Below are 19,530 nucleotides of genomic sequence, written 5' to 3' on the forward strand. Positions count from 1 at the left end.
TTCCTTTAACCCATAACGCAATGAAACACAGAGCATGACTCTTCATATAGCTACGGAAAACAAAAACCTGGTTATAGCTATACATGGAAATAATGTGAAAATATTCTTCTTCCATAACTCCAACACATCCCCTGCAGACAGAGCTAAGTTCAGAGTTTAAATAAACCACAGGAGTAAATAAAACTGGAGCGCTCTAACCAGATTAAATTGAATATATATTATTTGCAGATGGTGTCTGGCAGGAAAGTGAGAGCGCAGCGTCCTATGTGCCTTAGAATAGTGTGTCCTCTCTGTTGGACACAGCTCCAGAGACTGAATCACAGCCTAACCCAGTAATAACTACAGCATCTATGGTTTTAAAAGGAGTGCTCCAACTTTGAAGAGATGACTTTCTCTGTCTCTTATTGTTCAAGAGTTGTATATCATTATGTAGCACTCACATATAACTAACCAATTAATTGGGGGGGGGGGGGGCAGGTGAAGTTCTAGTCCTGGGCCCCGGGAAATCTGTTTGGCGGCCCTGCACAAGAGATCACTTGCAGAGTCTTATGACAGGGCCAGCCTTAGGGCAAGGTGAACGTCTTGGGCCCCGTGTCCTCGATGGGCCACGCGCTCCCTCCTCCTGTCGACACCGGGACACAATGTCCACCCAACAGGAGAGGGGGGAGCTGGGGAAGATCATGTGACCAGGTCGTCACTACATGCAATTGGTGCGCTGCTAGAGAGGGCAGGGCTTAAAAAGGGGTGTGCCAGAGTCTGTTTCAGAAGAGGAAGGGTATGTGACTTTGTAAATGGTTGCTATAGAAACACAAAATGCTAGTTACATTAAAAATGGCATTCAGTTGTTTTTTTTTTTTTATGCTACAAGTACAGAACTGATTAAAAAAATAAAATAAAAAAAAAAACACGTGTAGGATATTGCTTGGTGTTCGGCTTTAAATCAATCAGTTATAGTGTTTTATTTTCTTGCCCATGACAATATGAAGTAGTCTTAACATTTAGCATGCTCCACAAATTCTATAAATGCTTTATTTGTAGGTTTTGTTTCAACTTTACTGACAGTCCTCTTCGTTTTATAACCCTTTTACTGCTACAGGTGACTGCAAAACATTAGGCCTTGATTATACTGATTGCTCCGTCGTGACGTCACTAGGGTGATGTGCACGCCCGAAACCTGCACTGCAGGCAGGAGGCATCGGGAGGCGACAGGGAGGTGTGGCGGAGGCGCAGCGGTGAGCAGTTCACCCTCATTGGCTGAACCGCTCACGTGACGCGGCCGTCGCACAGGTAGAACAATTTTGGAAATATGTGCAAAAATCGCGCGCCTGGACGTGGCGTTCGCATGAGCACTGTGTGTGTGCGCGCCTTCATTACTCTCCATATGTTTGTTCCGGCATCGAGCACCACAATTATAAGCCATTCTAAGCACGGCCTTAAGCAATCTGTTGCAGACCCGGCAGCAAAACAGTAACATTGGAGGAATTACACATTATTAATGAAATAATAATAATAATATCTTTGTGTCTGAGCAACAAAATATGTTGAAATCTTGAATGTTCGGATGGGTTTCGCTCCATGCTGTTTGTGCTTTTCCCACTTCAAAGACCAGGGATTGTCTGTGTGGAAAACTATTTTAAAGACTAAATTATTTGCAACAAGCTGTGGTTAGAGAAGTGCTCATTCACAGATAAAAAGCCACTAGCTTAAAAACTATCCAAAAAGTAGCTGTTTCTATAAAATTGACTCAAAATGATTTGTCTCTGTCTCTCTGCACCTCTCTCTCCGGATTGGGGGGGGGGGGGGGGGGGGAAACATTCCCAAAAGAGCCCAGGCTCTGAAACAACTTCCCTTTTAACATCCGGAAGCTCCCACCTTCCAAGCTTGAAAGAATTCCTGTAGGACCCACCGGTTCTGTGACGCATTCAGAGCACTAGCCTCATGTGTTCACCATATTGGTCCGCACTGTGAACCCTTGGGTAGTGGTCGTGTGAAAAAAAAAAAGTGGATTGGATTCATAGTCCTGAAGGTTGTTCTCATTGCGTAAATGTAATAATGTAATCTAATAATTGCTGACATAAATCTGGCAATTGCCTGCTGGGCCTCTCAGATTTCCTAGTGCTGGGCCAGTTCTGTAGCTGCTGGAAGGAGAGGAGGAGCAGACCTGCTCTCACATGTCAGGCACAGCTGCTGCTGCTGCTGGAGCATTACAGTAGAATCCAGCACTTTGGAGGCACTTGTGAGCTCCCCTTGGTGGCCTCTGTTCTCTCTGCTTCAGGTCAGTAGGTATTTATGTTGGTCAGTATATGTGTGTGTTTGTGTGTGACTGTGTGACCAAATGCCCTAGGATAGGGGTCTGCAACGTCTCCAGGAAGAAGAGCCATTGTATAAACAATGTCTTTCTCCAAAATATTCCGAGAGCTGCAACAAATGCATGAATATTACAACCCCACAAACACATACTGTACACACACTAATAGGTATATACTGTATAAGCATTAACATAGGACAAAATATGGGCTAGAATAAAATGCATCTCACAATAATAAGTCCCTTTATTTATATATATATACACACACACCCCCCCCTCTCTCTCTCTCCCACTGTCCTGCTAGGGGGGGGGGGGGGCTCTGCAGGTTGCCGACTCCCAGCTTCTGCGCCTCTCCCTTACTATCCTGGCGGTGGCTGGGGCCTGTTCTGGCCTCTTGTTGCCATCGGACCCGTCTCCCCAGCTGCTGTCCTGCCTCTCTCCTGCACTGTCCCACACTGGGCTCTCATGCCTGTGCGTGCTAGAATATATATATTAGTGTAGGTAAGAGGGGGGGGAGGGTGAGCCAATAAAAGGGCACAATGTTTTTGGGTGGACCACTGTCCTACTGCCCTCCTCCCATACCCCCCCCCCTCCTCCCCACAGCAGCGGAGGGGACAGCAGCACCCTGTGAGGCACGGTCAGGGTAACCTACAGCTTTCCTGGTGCCCAAACTAGAGGTTTCACCTAGGGCCCCCCTGTGTTGGTGGCCCTGTGAGCCCCACCCTCTCTCTCCTCATCTATCACTCCCCTCCTCTCACGCTTTCCCATCTTGCTCTCCCCCTACCCTCTCTCACCCCTCCTTTCATTCACTTCCCTCCCTCCTCTCTCACTCAATTCCCCGACCTCCTGCTCACTCGCAATTTTCTCACTCACAATCCCCCCTTCTCGCAGTCCATTTTACCTTGGGAGTGAGGGGAGTCCTCCGTTCCCATTGTGCATGTATGTGGTGTGTGTATGCATGGTGCGTATATATGTGGTGCATGTATCTGGTGTTTTTTCATGGTGCATATATTTGTGTGTATGTATATGCTTTACGGGGGAGGGTTTTTTGTCACTTTTTTTACCCACCATAACTTAAATACTGTGTGTGTGTGTGTGTGTGTGTGTGTGTGTGTATGTATGTATGTATGTATGTATGTATGTATGTATGTATGTATGTATGTATGTACAGTATGTATATATATATATATATATATATATATATATATATAAATAAAATGTATCTAGGGTATGGTGCATGTATTTGCTTGATACTTGAATCTGATGTGTGTGTGTGTTTATGGTACATGTATCTAGTGTTTCTGAATGATGCATGTATGTATGGTGCATGTGTTTGTTGTGTGTTCATTATCTGCTACATTTCTTAAGTTGAAAAAGGTGCGTGATGTCTGGGCTACGGGGCCAAAAATGGACCAGCCAACCCCGATCTCTCTGTATGTGTCATTGCGGGAAACAGGGGATCTGCTCTGGCCTCTTGTGTGGTTGGTATTTACGAGACATGTTTTAATTGTTCGTTATTTTAGCAGCGGTGTCAGAAGGCATGTGAAACGTTGATCTCCGGCTGCCCCTGCGAGGGCCTCTCCTGGGTGACTTCTTCTTCAGGTAAACAGTTTAAGCAGCGTGGAATGTGCAGCTCGTACGTCGTTCGTAGTACTTCTACCATCAGCAACGACCAAAAAGGACATATGGATTTAAATCATTGGATTCTAGATGCATAATGCAAGAAGTATATTTTAGAAATAACCTAAACATCACGCGTATAAATATCAGACAGAAGATGGTCCCAAGGCATAGTTTTACTGACAACAATCCCTTATAATAAACAAAATTCATTCATATTAACAGTCTTGTTTAGAAAATAATTTCGTATAAACATTTGAGAGCTGAAAGATACCAACAATTTTATAACAATTCTATTAAAAAAATAAAAAAAAAACCCTATTTAAAAAAAACGTTGGTTATAAATGTTTAACATTTGCATTACAGGTTGAACTTGTTGGTTTGGTGGCAACATTGTCATCTTTCAATGCCACAAGCATTTGTTCTTTTGCAGTATCGGGTTTCACAGACGGTGCTGTTCTAGTGGAAAGTTAGTAATAATAATGCAGTACTTAGTAGGAACGGTAACATGAATGGCTTTAGCGCTTTGCCACTATTTTCAAAAAATTGCTTGGTGACGGGACTGCATGTTGACTCCGCTCTGCTGGTTAAGACTGTAAAGGAAAAGTCATATTTCATTGCAGAAAGGTTTGGATTTTCTGGGACGTAAAGAGACTTTATTATTGATGGAGCACCCGGCACAGTAACCTGAAAGGAGAGGTGGAAAAAAATAAGTAAATGTTAATGTTTCAGGTCGTTTCCTCTTAATAACAGTGACACTTTGTAACGTATTCATTTGGAAATATTGATATTCTTCTTAACCTTTTTTGTAACTTACAATCACTAAAGTATATCTTTACTTCGGTACTGTAATCCTACATTGTTCCACACTACTGCCTGAAAGAGGATGTGTGATCACATTGAGAGACCTGTTCCTAAAATCTGTTCAGCTTAGGCTGCGGATATAGTAGGCGCATGGCGTCACGTGCGTCTTAACGGCCGAGCTATCTGTGGCCTGTGATCCACAGCGACAGGGAGGCCTGGCCGTGATGTCACGTGAACGGCTCACCCTCATTGGCTGAACCGCCCACGTGACCCGGCAGTCTTGAGAAAAAACTGCCGTGCCGCCACGCTTCATCACACGCACGTTCACGGGCTCTATGCCTCATTAAGGTGTGGCCTTTTGTTCACCTTGCGCGCAGTATGGACGTGGCTTAAGACGTTTAGAGATGTGGGTATGCTTTACCTACCACAATAAATAAAAAAAAACAATGCATAACAAGAAGTACATGTTTTCTTTTAGATTGAAAGCCTGAATGGCTCACTTATGTGTGACGTGTTTATGCTTACATTAAAATGGTAGATTCCAGGCAGGAGGAGAAGATAATACTCTCCGTCTTTATTGGTCCTGTATGGACAGATGTGTGTCCTTCCTTGGACTTCCACTATTGCATTTGGGATGGGTGCTCCAAACATATCAAACACCTGACCTTTTATTCCTGTGGAGATATAAAAAATGATATAATACAGTTAAAAAGCGTAACTGCGTGTGAAACGTACCGCAAGAGATACCTCTGCGGAAATTGTCTGCAGTTAAGAAAACAACCCCCTGATTTTTAAAAAATGTATAATTTATTTATTTATTTTTAATCCTTGTCCGAACTAGGACTTCCCAAGGCACGACTTCCCCAGTCTTAATACTGGAAGTCTCACCCCCATTAGAACAATCCCAGTGTCACTATGATGCACGAAGGAGGTGGTCATGGTTTTAAGATTCTACCCCTGATTCAGTTACGTTCAAGATAGAAATAAAAAGACTTTAAGGGGAATCTTAAACCATATTTAAGATGAAAAAACAGAAATGGGAGATGCTTTCTACAAAATTAACCCCTCCTTTTTTTTTTTTTTTTTTTAGTTTAATAAAGAATATGCAATTGTAAGTGTGTAACTAACGTTCTACTGGTATTTCAATAAACCAATTGCACCGTCAGACTTCACTCTCTGGTTTCAACTTTGATTTCCCTGTTCATTAATTGGCTGCACTCCACAACTTCTATAGGCAATTTTCGGTTATGGAAGTGCAGAGCCAGACACTCATTTAAGAATACTAATCTGGTCCTTTTTCATTCACCATAACTCAATCTTCTTCTGTTTTCTAAAATACTTTTGTGCCAACTGTCAAACAGTCTTTCTAGTGCCTTAACATTGTCAAGTTGTGATGATCAGGAAAAGATTTAAGAAGAGTCCACATACCCAGGTGAACCTGCTTCATGTACTCAATCAGGGCAACTTTGTTATCGCTCCAAAACTGTGACAGTGTCTTCGCATCTGGATATTTACAGCATGAAATCTCAATAGTAGTTTCAAAACACTGGCCAAAGACATAATTATAATCTTGCATGCCACCTGAAATCACATGGGACATGTTAGTCATACTGTAACATCAAAACAGCACATTGTTAAAATGTTCGCTGGCAAAGGGTTGCAACACACACACACATCAAAACAGTTGCAGACATTTCAAGCACTTAAGTTCTTGAATTAAGTTGCTGAGCAACTAGAATTGCCTTTGCGAAGTACTGTACACATGCTGCTGTTCTGACTCAAGTAGCTAACAGATTCTGAAGACTGTGCCCAGAAACTTCAGGCTGTGGGACAAGCTAATTCATTTAGTAATTCTCCTTTTGGTCGGACTTCCAGTTAGTCGATGGCATTCAGCTGCCGTTTCCAGTTTCCTGGGGTTGTATTTATAGTGTCAGAATAGCAGTAATACTTATGTAGCATCATTGGGGGTATGACATGTTAATTAGACTCATGGTTCCTGCAGGGAGTTAACGGGTTAATCCTGGAAATCGGTCTTAGACAAATGTTGCAGTTAGTCTATGCATATTGAAACAAAATAAAAACAATACAAGTGCGCAACTATAATGGACCAACAATTGTGAAAAATAATATTAGTGAAATATCCACTAAATACCCAAGTGAGTAAAGATAACAATGTTACCAATTAAGTATAAGGAGCGTCTGCTGCTGTAATGAGGGTGGTCCAAGACCCTGAATCTAGACAAAACAAAACACAGCGCACAACGCTCATCGTGAAATATGAATAAATAATTCATATTTTAAAAATAATTCAAGGTTCTGCGTACATCAGAAAAAAGTAAATGGAGAATTTAACTGTAACAATGACAGTTGTTACCACTCAGACACCGGGACACACGGGAAAGCTGCAACGGATCGTCCGATTCCAGGATACTGTAGTCAGATAGCCTGCCGTGCTCTCATCTGCTGTGCAAATGCTCAATATCTTTATTCCCTGAAGTGGCCTTTATAGTGCTACGAAACGCGTTGGAATTATACCTTTATTGATCTGTTATAACCCGCAGTATATTATCAGTACTCTGGTTAAGTGTTAGCTCTTTCTGGCATTCTCCTGGCTGACGCTGTTATTGTGACGTCATCATTGCCCGCCGGCGTTCAGTGGGTTGCCGCGAGGGATAGAGCAGACACTGTCCTGTGAGATTGCTAATACATCAGCTACTCCTGATCAAAACGGAGCTCTGGACTCACTCACTTTGACGGTGTGGACGGCACTGAGGGACCCTCTGCCTATACAGCGCAGCAGATGAGAGCACGGCAGGCTATCTGACTACAGTATTCTGGAATCGGACGATCCGTTGCAGCTTTCCCGTGTGTCCCGGTGTCTGAGTGGTAACAACTATCATTGTTACAGTTAAATGCTCCATTTACTTTTTTCTGATGTACGCAGAACCTTGAATTATTTTTAAAATATAAATTGTTTATTCATATTTCACGATGAGCGTTGTGCGCTATTTTTTGTTTAGTCTATGCATATGTTGCAAAGTGAATAAGGCAGTTGTTTAGCCACTCTCACCTTCTAGAAGGTGCCTAGTATGTCAATACGTTGTAGAAAGTTAACCCTTCCCCTAGTAGTCATAGTGATTAGTGATGTCACTGTGGGATGTATAAACTGAGGATGGAAGATTCCAGATCAGATCTCAGTGGAACCAGAGTGAGGGGGTTTCTCATCAATGTAAGTCATGTCAGTCGGTAGCTATACATGTTCAGTGTTAGGATCACTTTGTTGTTTTCCTGCTAGGGAAGTACCACTCCAAAAGATAGGGCCCATCTATATGCCTCTGAGCGTGTTCCACCCACAAGAGGGAATAGACAGGTACTCCAAAGGAGGTTTCTTAAGTAAGGGCCTGGGAGTATCACTTTAGAATTATTAGGGCATTAGGTGGGATTAAGCCGGTTCGTGCAAACCTATTCGTAGGATTTCTGTGGTGGCGGAAGTTGGAGATGGTATGTGACAGCGGCGACAGATGGTATGTGGCGGCATGAGATGGTATGCGGCGGCGGGCTTAAAGTATTAGCTGTTAGTAGAATCACTTGAGTGAGAGGCGGAGCAGGACTGCAGGGGAAGTGCGCCATCTAGTAGTCTGAATCGGAATTTCCGGTGTCTGCTGCTATAGAGCACTCCTCACCTCGTGCTGCTCCTGCTCTGACTCAAGAGAATCTACTACTGGCTAATTCTGTTAGCCAGGGGAGTCCTTCCCATGCCTGTGTCCACCCAGGTAGGCATGGAGGGGGGGGGGAGGAACTGGAAGAGATGTGAGGAGGGCTGGGAGAGATGGGGTGGTGATGATGATGGGGGGGCTGGGAGAGATGTGTTGATGATGAGGGGGACTGGGGGAGATGTGATGATGATGATGGGGAAGACTGGGGGAGATCTGATGAGAGGTAGAAGCTGATGATGATGATGATAAGGGAGAGAGCTGATGATGGTGATTTTTCACTATGAAAGGGCGGTAAGGTAAGAGAGAATTGGTTGCTAAAATTTCTGAATCCCACCACTGGGTAAGAGACTCCTTTGTTCTGTCAGAGGTGATAGGGTACCCTCTGCCATGTAACCTTACACCGTATCTAGGGATTCCAGTGAGTTGAGAACAGCCACCATTCAAGTAATGTAGTGTAACTTTACTACACTACAAAGTGCAAGATGTGTACCTCTTTTGCGAAATGCTGTCTGAGCACCCCTAACGAAGAAGCGTTATATTTATATGTATTCCTGCAAATAAAGTAATAGTAATAATCAGTGGTTGACAAATCACCAAAAAATCTACTCGCCACACAAAAAAATCTACTCGCCACCTAGTACCAAACGTGTGCTGCTTGGGCCAATATTTACTCGCCCGGGGGTTAAATCCACTCGCCCGGGGCGAGCAAATGTATAGGTTTGTCGAACACTGGTAATAATAGCATGTTCTTGTACAGCGCAGCTAATTGTACGCAGCGCTTTACAGAGACATTTTGCAGGCACAAGTCCCTGCCCCGTGGAGCTCACAATCTATGTTTTTGGTGCCTGATCCACAGGGAGATAAAGTGACTTGCTCAAGGTCACAAGAAGCCGACACCAGGAATTGAACCAGGTTCCCCAGCTTCAAACTCTCAGTGCCAGTCAGTGTCTTTACTCACTGAGCCGCTCCTTCTCCCTAACAGAAAACCATAAACCATAAACCATAAACCATAAACCATAAACCATAAACCATAAACAAGCCCTGCATGGGTCATCAGCCCCCTGAGAATAAGGTAAAAGAACTGCTAAGCATCATCTACACCAGGGGTGTACAAACTGGGGGGTGCACCCCGTGTGATTTTTTTTTTGGGGGGGGCGTGCTGCTTACAAGGGCGTTGTGCTCTTCCTCAAAGCATTGAAATGAAATGCCTGGGGATCGCGCAAGGCCTTTGTAAGTTCCCTTCCCTCAGATGGCTTCGGGTGATGCGTCACCATGGCAACGCGGGGTCACATGATATCACATGAAACGCGGCATCATTTGATGCTTGAGTGAAGCTAAGAGGGGGCGCGAGCAGGGGGGAGAGCAGGCAGGGGGGTGCAGAGCAAAAAGTTTGCGCACCCCATATCTACACCACTATAGAGACACCAGGACGTTTTGGCGTGGCTCCTCTTCTATTAGCCGAGGGAAGAGGTGTTTCACTTGATTGGCAATTTCATTTAAATATGGAATAATTGACATTACAGCAGAATCCTTTTAGACTTCAGAATACATGGAACAACTCGATCAGTGAAATCCCATTTAAACCAATTAATCTAAAACCTCCCGCAATGTCTTCAGTGCTGCACGATGCGCTCTGTATCAGGAATATAACATTTCACGAATGCACCTTTCACTGAATTCTCATTGTATAGGTCAGCATATTCTGTTAACTAATGTGCGCTTTGGAGAGAATTCAAATGTGGTATATAGTGTAAGGATTGAGATATTATTTGATTCATTGAAAAGGATTCCATAAGCCTCTGCAGATAACTTGGACATCATAGACATTAACCAACACACAAATACCCAGTAAGCTCATAAAAGCCCCAAAAGTTACCACAATATATATATATGTATATCAATGTCAAAAAGGAGTGCTACTGGGCATGGCAATATATACTACAACCAAACACAAACAGAGCCCAGTGCTACATCCAATGGCAAACATACACAGTGAAATACCTATATATCTCTTGAATAAAAGGGTCATTTAGTTTAACACTGTGGCCAAAGCATTGTACGCCTGTGAGCCCCTCCAAGGCATGACCATAATTTATAGGTCCTAACACTGATTAAAATTCTTAATAACCTGTACAATACTAGGAAGAATACCCCTATATATGCACTCTAAACCAAACGTGTGTATGTTTCTATGGCCATAAGGTGAAACATCCCTATACCAGAAACTGAAAGCGAAAACGGCGCAAAAAAACAAAAAAGTTTTAATACAAATATATAAATATATAATTACACTCAAAAGATAAAATATGGGCGTGAACATAACCCCTTGGGGGAGCAATATAGAGTCAAGATGGGGATATGATTAGAATAGGATATCTCATGAGTAACTGGTATCAGAGATTAACCCCATCAGTTCCTGCGCTTAATTTAAACATGTGATGCCCATAATTGAAACACATTACCTATGTATATTCAGTGGCCTGCAGCAGGCAATAGAATAGTAGCAGTGTTTATAACATTATGGTACACAGTGTGATCAGCATTACATCAAATTCAGTATAGTGCTTGTCACACTGTGTTGAATACATAGGGTGTAGAGGGTCTATGCTAAAACAAAATATCAACTCTTACTAAAGGTATCCCTTTTAATAATGTAATCCCTTCCCTCATATAAATATGCATACACGAGCTGTAAACAATGTAGCAAGCCTGTGATTAAAGATTGCTGTGTAGTAGCAACATCCCAATGCCTCATTATTCCCAATGAAATTGGGAGTGGTGGGTTTGTCTCATTCACTCTCAGTTTTCAGGGAGCTCTGGTTATATTTGGCTGTGGACCTACTCACTTGTATATTGAATACACCTACCTATGCTCTGGGACTTATTACCTTTTCATGCAAGCTAGGTATTTGAGCATTTTGACAAACACTTTCTACCTTATGGCAGAAAGCTGGTCAGTAAACATGGCCTATAATGTCAGAACCAATGCAGTTATAATAATCTGCATGTGAACCTCCTCCATCCACAATTCTGTCCTCCCATCCGTTAGCTTTCTGTACCTCCCCTCTACACCTTCACTGCCTGTGTATCCAGGACAAATAAAACGATACTGACCATAACTTTCATGAAAGGACCTGTATTATTTTTTTTGTTCTGGATACATAGTAGGAAGTGAGGGTGCAGGGGACACCCTCTCACACTCTATCTTTATGATCGAGTACATTTGCCCCAGGAAATGCTGCTTGGAAAATTAAAAGTTGAACAAACAATGGTACGAACATGACTATATACAGTATTTAAGTTGTTTTGTATCCTATACAACTGTCCGTGTTTCTGCTCACCTAATTATGCAAGAAGAGAACATACGAGATTAACCCAATCAAGTGATGCACAAGGTCAAATCACTTATTTATTTTTTTTAGCATTTGAATGAGACAACATATTTGTAAAGAATATCCTGGTCTCATACCACGCGGGAAGTCACATAGCTTTCTGCTAGAAACATTTTCTTTGGTCTCTATAAAAAATGGACACCATTTTGATTTTCTAAAAATTGCTTAATAACTCAACAATTAGGAATTTTACTGCGTTTTTTCCGCACGCACAGCTTGTAACCAGTGCTTAACAAAAGCCATGTGTATTGTGTAATCTGGGATATGTCCCACTGAGCATTCCACTTAGTTTTTATGGCCTAAATTAGCAAAATTACTGAATTTCTCTCAAATGATGACAAAATATTAAACATGGTAGAGAATGTGTTTTAATGAAGGGCTTTTAATTGATTGCAATTTATGTATATGGCGCTATATGTCTGCCCTTTTGATAAAGGATTAAAAACTGTACATAACTTTTCAGTCCGAGCCCCCCTGCCTGCTCTCCCCCCCCCCCCCTGCTCGTGCCCCACTTCTTACCTTGTCTCCGGTGTCAAATGACGCAGTGGGGTCACGTTGCCATGGCGACGTGTTGCCCGTAGCTGCCGGAGGTAAGGGAAGTTACAGAGGCCTCGTGCGATCCCCTGCCAATTAATTTAAATGCCTTGGGGAAGAGAGCAGGGCCTCTGTAAGCACTGTGCACCCCCTGATCCCCCCCCCCCCACCTGTTTGCACACCCCTGGTCTACACCATAAATGTCTTACTGTGCACACCTATGCCTGTCTGTTTAAAAAAAAAATAATAATAGTGACGCTGGATTATCATTTCAAAATGCTTACCTTGCACTGGGTACCATTTATACCCATTGGTCATGCCAAGTGGAAAACTATTTGCATTATCACATGCAATGCCTTTGTACATGTTGGCGTGGTTCATAGAGTACGTCTTTGAAAGATAAATAAAAACATCTTCGTCTGGGGATTTTCCATCTGTAGCTGCATAAAAAAAAAAATCGTTACAATCTCAGGCGATTTGAAACAGATGACAGATTAAAGAAGAGGGTACAATATGTTTTCAGTGTGCTATGCCGGCGTCACACAGCGCTGGAGGAGCCTGCTACGCATGGAAAACATTGGGGTTCAGTCTCTGGGGAAATGTTACCAATTCTATACAAAATTAGGTTTTATATTTACTCCACATATATAGGAAAACAAGGATTGTCAAATATATATTTTTTAATTCCTATAGGTTATAATATTGTGTTTATCTGATATACTACTTCTCTACTTTATCTGAAGGGTAAGGTATTTCAGTACGTCAGAATCTGACCACAGATGGAATCATGTTATCTGCGATGCAGTGACATTCTGATTTTACTCATTTAGAACGCATTTTAGGCTGATAGCCCAATAGGTGAAATCCACATAGGGATTCTTATAGCCGTTCCTGTTAGACATTGGGTGGGAGCAGAACAGGGAAAACTTCCTAACGGAGGTCCCCGCACCTGGGAGAGTGTGTGTTTGTGTCAGACAGTTGTGGATAACATTTTCCAATAAATTATTTTTTATTAACTCTGCAGTTCTGTCTGGTGAATTGGTCCCTGGTGTGTTTGTCCTGGTCTCCCGTGACAGTTGGAAGTTACAGAGAACGGCTGAGCTCTGAGTGCCTACGTGGAAGGCTGATCAGAGGAGCAGGAGAACGGTGCCGACTACAAACATCGCGAGCATCGCGAGATGTAAGGGTCTACATGGGCAGGCCACACACCAGTCTGGTAGCGTTTGGCAGCAGCAAGGAATCGCATTCTGGCAGGGTGGTCTCAAACCCCTGAAACCGCCATGAGAGCTCACAGCCATTAAACATACCAATACTGTTGTAGCAGGAGTAACTCCTGGGTAACATCATGTTATTTGACTTTTTAGTGAATACAGTATTATGATTAAGTGATATTAGATTAATGTAACTTTGGGGGGCGGTGGGTGGGAGAGGGGGTAGGGGGGGCAGTAGGTGGGAGGGGGGAAGTGGGGCAGCATCACTCTCCCCCTGGCGCAGCATCACACTCTCCCCCTGGCGCAGCATCACACTCTCCCCCTGGTGCCCTGATCCCCAGGAGGCAGCATCACACTCTCCCTCTGGCGCCCTGATCCCCAGGAGGCAGCATCACACTCTCCCCCTGGCGCCCTGATCCCCAGGAGGCAGCATCACTCTCCCCCTGGCGCCTTGATCCCCACGTGGCAGCATCACACTCTCCCCCTGGTGCCCTGATCCCCAGGAGGCAGCATCACACTCTCCCCCTGGCGCCCTGATCCCCACGTGGCAGCATCACACTCTCCCCCTGGCGCCCTGATCCCCAGGAGGCAGCATCACACTCTCCCCCTGGCGCCCTGATCCCCAGGAGGCAGCATCACACTCTCCCCCTGGCGCCTTGATCCCCACGTGGCAGCATCACACTCTCCCCCTGGTGCCCTGATCCCCAGGAGGCAGCATCACACTCTCCCCCTGGCGCCCTGATCCCCACGTGGCAGCATCACACTCTCCCCCTGGCGCCCTGATCCCCAGGAGGCAGCATCACACTCTCCCCCTGGCGCCCTGATCCCGAGGAGGTGGAGCCACGCGGGAGACCCTCGCGGCCGCCTCCCGTGCCGCTTGCAGCCCTCGGTGTGGGTGGCGGGAGGCAGCGCCACGCGGGAGTGTGGTACCTGTCCTCCTGCGCTATGCACCCGCGCGGCCGGCTCCTGTGCCGCTATCTGCCTCCAGCTCGTAACCGATCACACTTTCTTTCCGGCGCCATGCCGCCATGTGGGGGGCGGAAGGTGGCGCCTCCTCATGCCCCGCTCCTCCAGCGTATACTCTCCCCCTGAAGCCCTACCCCCTGCGGGGTCTCCGGTCAAAGGAGGAAGGTGCGACATGGGCGGGGAGCAGGAGGAAAGTGCAGCAGGGGCTCCGGTCAAGGAGCAGGACGAAGGTGTAGCGGGGGCTCCGGTAACAGGAGCAGGAGGAAGCGGGAGCGGCGGTCAGAGGAGCATGAGGAAGGTGCAGCGGGGGCTCCGGTCAGAGGAGCAGGAGGAAGGTGCAGCGGGGGCTCCGGTCAGAGGAGCAGGAGGAAGGTGCAGCGGGGGCTACGGTCAGAGGAGCAGGAGGAAGGTGCAGCGGGGGCGGCGGTCAGAGGAGCAGGAGGAAGGTGCAGCGGGGGCGGCGGTCACAGGAGCAGGAGGAAGGTGCAGCGGGGGCGGCGATCAGAGGAGCAGGACTAAGGTGCAGCCGGGGTGGCGGTAAGCGGAGGGATGGCGCAACAGCACGGTTTAACTTACTTTGGTCTGTGTGGTGGTGAGCGTCTTCTGGGGTGTCAGCGTGTACAGGGGAAGGTAGGCTCAGGCAGTATGAGAAAGCACAGGGGTGTATGAGTGTGGTGTGTGAGTGTAACAGTGGATTAGAGCGCACCGGCCAATGAGAGCCGTGGGGGGGTGAGACACACCGGCCAATGAGAGCCGCGGGCGGACCGACGGACCAATGAAATTGTCTACAGACACTCACAACCAAAATTTTCAGTTATATATATATATATATATACACACACATCACCTTGAGAAAGGTCCCGTGTGTAGGACCGAAACGTTGGATATGATGTCTCACTAAATACAAATCTTTTTTGACTACCTCGTGGAGTGCTGCCTCTGATATTCGCTCATCCGGTATCGTATTGCCTATATATATATATATATATATATATACTGTCATTAAGGTTATGGTGGGTAAAAAAAGTGACAAAAACCCTCCACAGTAAAGCATAAAGCAACTGTAAATATTACTGTATGTTCATTTGCATGTCTTAGACAGGTCTGCAACCCTGTCTTTCCCCATTGTCAACGAAGCGCTGTATGCTGGGTGACAATGGGGAAAGACAGGGTTGCAGACCTGTCTAAGACATGCAAATGAACATACAGTAATATTTACAGTTGCTTTATATATATATATATATATATATATATATATATATATATATATATATATATAGATAGATGTTATATATTATATATTTACAATATATATATATATATATATATATATATATATATAGATAGATGTTATATATTATATATTTACAGACCAAAGCAGTATTAAAACAGCAGTTTGCGATACTCAGATTGTTCTTTGTGTATGTTCCTTGTTGTGCTCCTTGACCTGGCAAGGCTGGGAGGATTAGATGATTTCTGGCGAACCAATGGATAAGAAGAATGCTGCAGTGATATGTGATGTCCTTGAATTGGCTGATGAACTATTATACTGCATTGACACATACAGTCACTATCAGCTGAACCTCCGGTAATATTGTAGCCTTGTGCTCCATTTTGATGTTTTAACAGGAATTTTTATTTTTTATTTTGCAGGGAGAGGGACTGCACATTTAGAGTGGAAATAAACCCCAACCTGCATGTGGCTGCTGTTTGTACTAACTACAGTACATAGAGCAAATCCTGGTTTTAGAGTCTTACCTGGATCGCTGTTATCGTACGGGTAGCTGACAACTAGTGCTCCACCGTGAAAGTTGGCAGAGAGAACAAAAGTCTCGCTCTTAATCCACGTCATCACCGCCAGGGTCTCCGGCTGCATGTCTGCTGTGTTCGTTGTAAAAGCATCAGGGAAATTTCTATTCAGATCATAGTTATTTTTATTGAACCTTGGAAAATAAATGAATAAACAAATACACTTACTTGTGTGAACAAAAGCATTTTTTCTTTACACATGAAAAACAGGTATGGGGACATAGGCACACAATGTGCAAACTGCAGGCATCTTGTGGAAATAAATCCGACCACTTCCTAAATGGGAGGCAGCTATATTTTCAAGTATTTTAAACCTTAAAATAATGTCATTCTTGTACACGTGCCTGTCCATATGGTATATATCACCGCTTCTCAAGCTTTCCTTTATTGCTTATTGCTTCTCAAGCTTTCCTTTCACCAAAGGTTTAATAACTGTGTCAAACGCCATACAAATGTGTGTGTATTAATCACTTTATATTAACCACAATATATTAATCACTTGCAATGCATTGTTATGTTCGTTGCTTTGCAATGTGTTGCAGGCACCTCTGACAGCAAGTACACAATATATATATATATATACACACTGTATATAGCAACGTTAATACACCATAGTTCTTTTTCTATGGAGTAAAATAACTAGAAATTTGGAAGATGTATTTTCATTCGAAGAGGAGACTATCATTACATTGACAGCTCAGACGCGGTAGGGTCTAGTGCTGAAAAGACTGGGAGCGCTGAGCCGTATTTGAGGCAGAACTGTCAATCTTAGTTTCTATGCAATGTAACTTTTAGACTCGCTAGATCCTCCTTAGTCTGTCATGTCGATTGTTTTTTGGTGTTGATCCGCTTTGAGGTAGAGCTGTCAATTTGCCTTCAGCACAGATCTGCTGACTGCGATAGAAAGAGGCATAAGGGATAATTCATTCAAGTGCGATTAGTGCATTACTGCATGGCAACTCCCATTGGATTCAATAATAGTGGTAGTGCCCGACCAGCACTGTTGCACTTTAATGAATAACCCACACAAGCTTAAAAAAAAAAGAGGTGTCTGAAATTAATTTCACAATGAATCAAAGTAATCTGGAACCATTGGGGGTCCTGGGATCATAGTTAGAAAAACAGGGGTGTAGACAAAGGAAACAATTTTTTTTTTTTTTTTATATATTAAGTACACCCTCTTTGAATTCCATGGTTTTACATATCAGGACATAATAACAATCACCTGTTCCTTAGCAGGTCTAAAAATTAGGTAAATACAATCTCAGATGAACAACAACACGACATATTACACTGTGTCATGATTTATTTAACAAAAATAAAGCGAAAATGGACAAGCTATGTGTGAAAAACTAAGTACAGGCATACCCCGCATTAACGTGCGCAATGGGACCGGAGCATGTATGTAAAGCGAAAATGTACTTAAAGTGAAGCACTCCCTTTCCCCCACTTATTGATGCGTGTACTGTACTGCAATCGTAATATACGTGCATAACTGATGCGTTATTTACATTTGTAACAGGCTCTCTAGTCGCCCCGCTTGCGCACAGCTTCGGTACAGGTAGGGAGCCGGTATTGCTGTTCAGGACTTGCTGACAGGAGCATGCGTGAGCTGCCGTTTGCCTATTGGGCAATATGTCCTCACTCGCGAGTGTACTTATAGTGAGTGTCCTTAAACCGTGGTATGCCTGTACACCCTTAGTGCTTCCATAGGAATTAAGATGCTAAGTAGCAGACAGGTGCTGCTAATCAAAGGCCCTTGATTAATTGATCATCAGCAAGTGTGACCACCTCTATAAAAGCAGAAATGTTAGCAGTTTGCTGGTCTGGAGCATTCAGGTGTGTGTTAACACAATGCCAAGGAGGAAAGACATCAGCAATGATCTTAGAGAAGCAATTGTTACTGCCCATCAATTTGGGAAGGGTTATAAGGCCATTTCCAAACAATTTAAAGTCCATTCTACAGTGAGAAACATTATTCAAAAGTGGAAAACATTCAAGACAGTTGCCAATCTTCCCAGGAGTGGACATCCCAGCAAATTCACCCCAAGGTCAGACCATGCTCAGAGAAATTGCAAAATACCCAAGAGTTACATCTCAGACTCTACAGGCCTCAGTTAGCATGTTAAATGTTAAAGTTCATGACAGTACAATTAGTAAAAGACTGAACAAGTATGGTTTGTTTGGAAGGGTTGCCAGGAGAAAGCCTCTTCTCTCTAAAAAGAACATGGCAGCACGGCTTAGGTTTGCAAAGTTGCATCTGAACAAACCACAAGACTTCTGGAACAATGTCCTTTGGACAGACAAGACCAAAGTGGAGAAGTTTGGCCATAATGCAGAGCGCCACGTTTGGCGAGAACCAAACACAGCATATCAGCACAAACACCTCATACCAACTGTCAAGCACGGTGGTGGAGGGGTGATAATTTGGGCTTGTTTTTGCAGCCACAGGACCAGGGAACCTTGCCGTCATTGAGTCGACCGTGAACTCCTCTGTATACCAAGTATTCTAGAGTCAAATGTGAGGCCATCTGTCCGACAGCTAAAGCTTGGCTGAAATTGGGTCATGCAACAGGACAATGATCCCAAGCACACTAGAAAATCTACAACAGAATGGCTGAAAAATAAAAGAATACAGGTGTTGCATTGGCCCAGTCAAAGTCCAGACCTCAACCCGATTGAAATGCTGTGGCTGGACCTTAAGAGAGCTGTGCATAAACAAATGCCCACAAACCTCAATGAACTGAAGCAACGTTGTAAAGAAGACTGGGCCAAAATTCTTCCACAACGATGTGAGAGATTGATAACGTCATACAGAAAACGATTACTTCAAGTTATTGCTGCTAAAGGTTGTTCTACAAGCTATTGAATCATAAGGTGTACTTAGTTTTTCACACATGGCTTCTCCATTTTGGCTTTATTTTTGATAAATAAATCATGACACGGTGTAATATGTCATGTGTTGTTGTTCTTCTGAGGTTGTATTTACCTAATTTTAAGACCTGCTAAGGAACAGATGATTGTTATTATGTCCTGATATGTAAAACCATGGAATTCAAAGAGGGTGTACTTTCTTTTTCACATGACTGTATATAACACCTGTACCACTGTACTACCACTCAAAACACAGTATAGCGTAGTGCTTAGGAGTCGGTTAATAAATGTCCCTT

At 43.9% G+C, this 19,530-nt stretch overlaps 1 protein-coding gene and 1 long non-coding RNA gene across 4 annotated transcripts in view; one reads left to right on the forward strand and one right to left on the reverse strand.

Annotated features, from left to right (window-relative positions):
• Nucleotides 1-1,884: 1,884 nt before the first annotated feature.
• Nucleotides 1,885-16,624, forward strand: LOC142495172 (uncharacterized). 2 transcript variants are annotated; one of them, XR_012801674.1, is made up of 4 exons: nucleotides 1,885-2,275; nucleotides 3,832-3,910; nucleotides 13,399-13,554; nucleotides 16,205-16,624. It is a non-coding gene; the product is annotated as an uncharacterized LOC142495172 (long non-coding RNA). The 2 variants fall into 2 exon arrangements; XR_012801673.1 differs by lacking the exon at nucleotides 16,205-16,624 and having other exon boundaries at nucleotides 13,399-13,759.
• Nucleotides 4,086-19,530, reverse strand: part of CPM (carboxypeptidase M) — a 95,547-nt gene continuing 80,102 nt past the window's right edge. For both annotated transcript variants that reach the window (XM_075600284.1, XM_075600283.1), the window contains exons 5-9: nucleotides 16,310-16,494; nucleotides 12,659-12,814; nucleotides 6,161-6,313; nucleotides 5,258-5,406; nucleotides 4,086-4,615 (exon numbers count right to left, since the gene is read on the reverse strand). In XM_075600284.1, coding sequence (XP_075456399.1) covers nucleotides 4,388-4,615; nucleotides 5,258-5,406; nucleotides 6,161-6,313; nucleotides 12,659-12,814; nucleotides 16,310-16,494 — 871 coding nt within the window. In that variant the 3' untranslated portion in view covers nucleotides 4,086-4,387. The remainder of the gene's footprint in view (nucleotides 4,616-5,257; nucleotides 5,407-6,160; nucleotides 6,314-12,658; nucleotides 12,815-16,309; nucleotides 16,495-19,530) is intronic.

Source organism: Ascaphus truei, chromosome 5, assembly GCF_040206685.1.
Source record: "Ascaphus truei isolate aAscTru1 chromosome 5, aAscTru1.hap1, whole genome shotgun sequence".
Taxonomy (NCBI): Eukaryota; Metazoa; Chordata; class Amphibia; order Anura; family Ascaphidae; genus Ascaphus; species Ascaphus truei.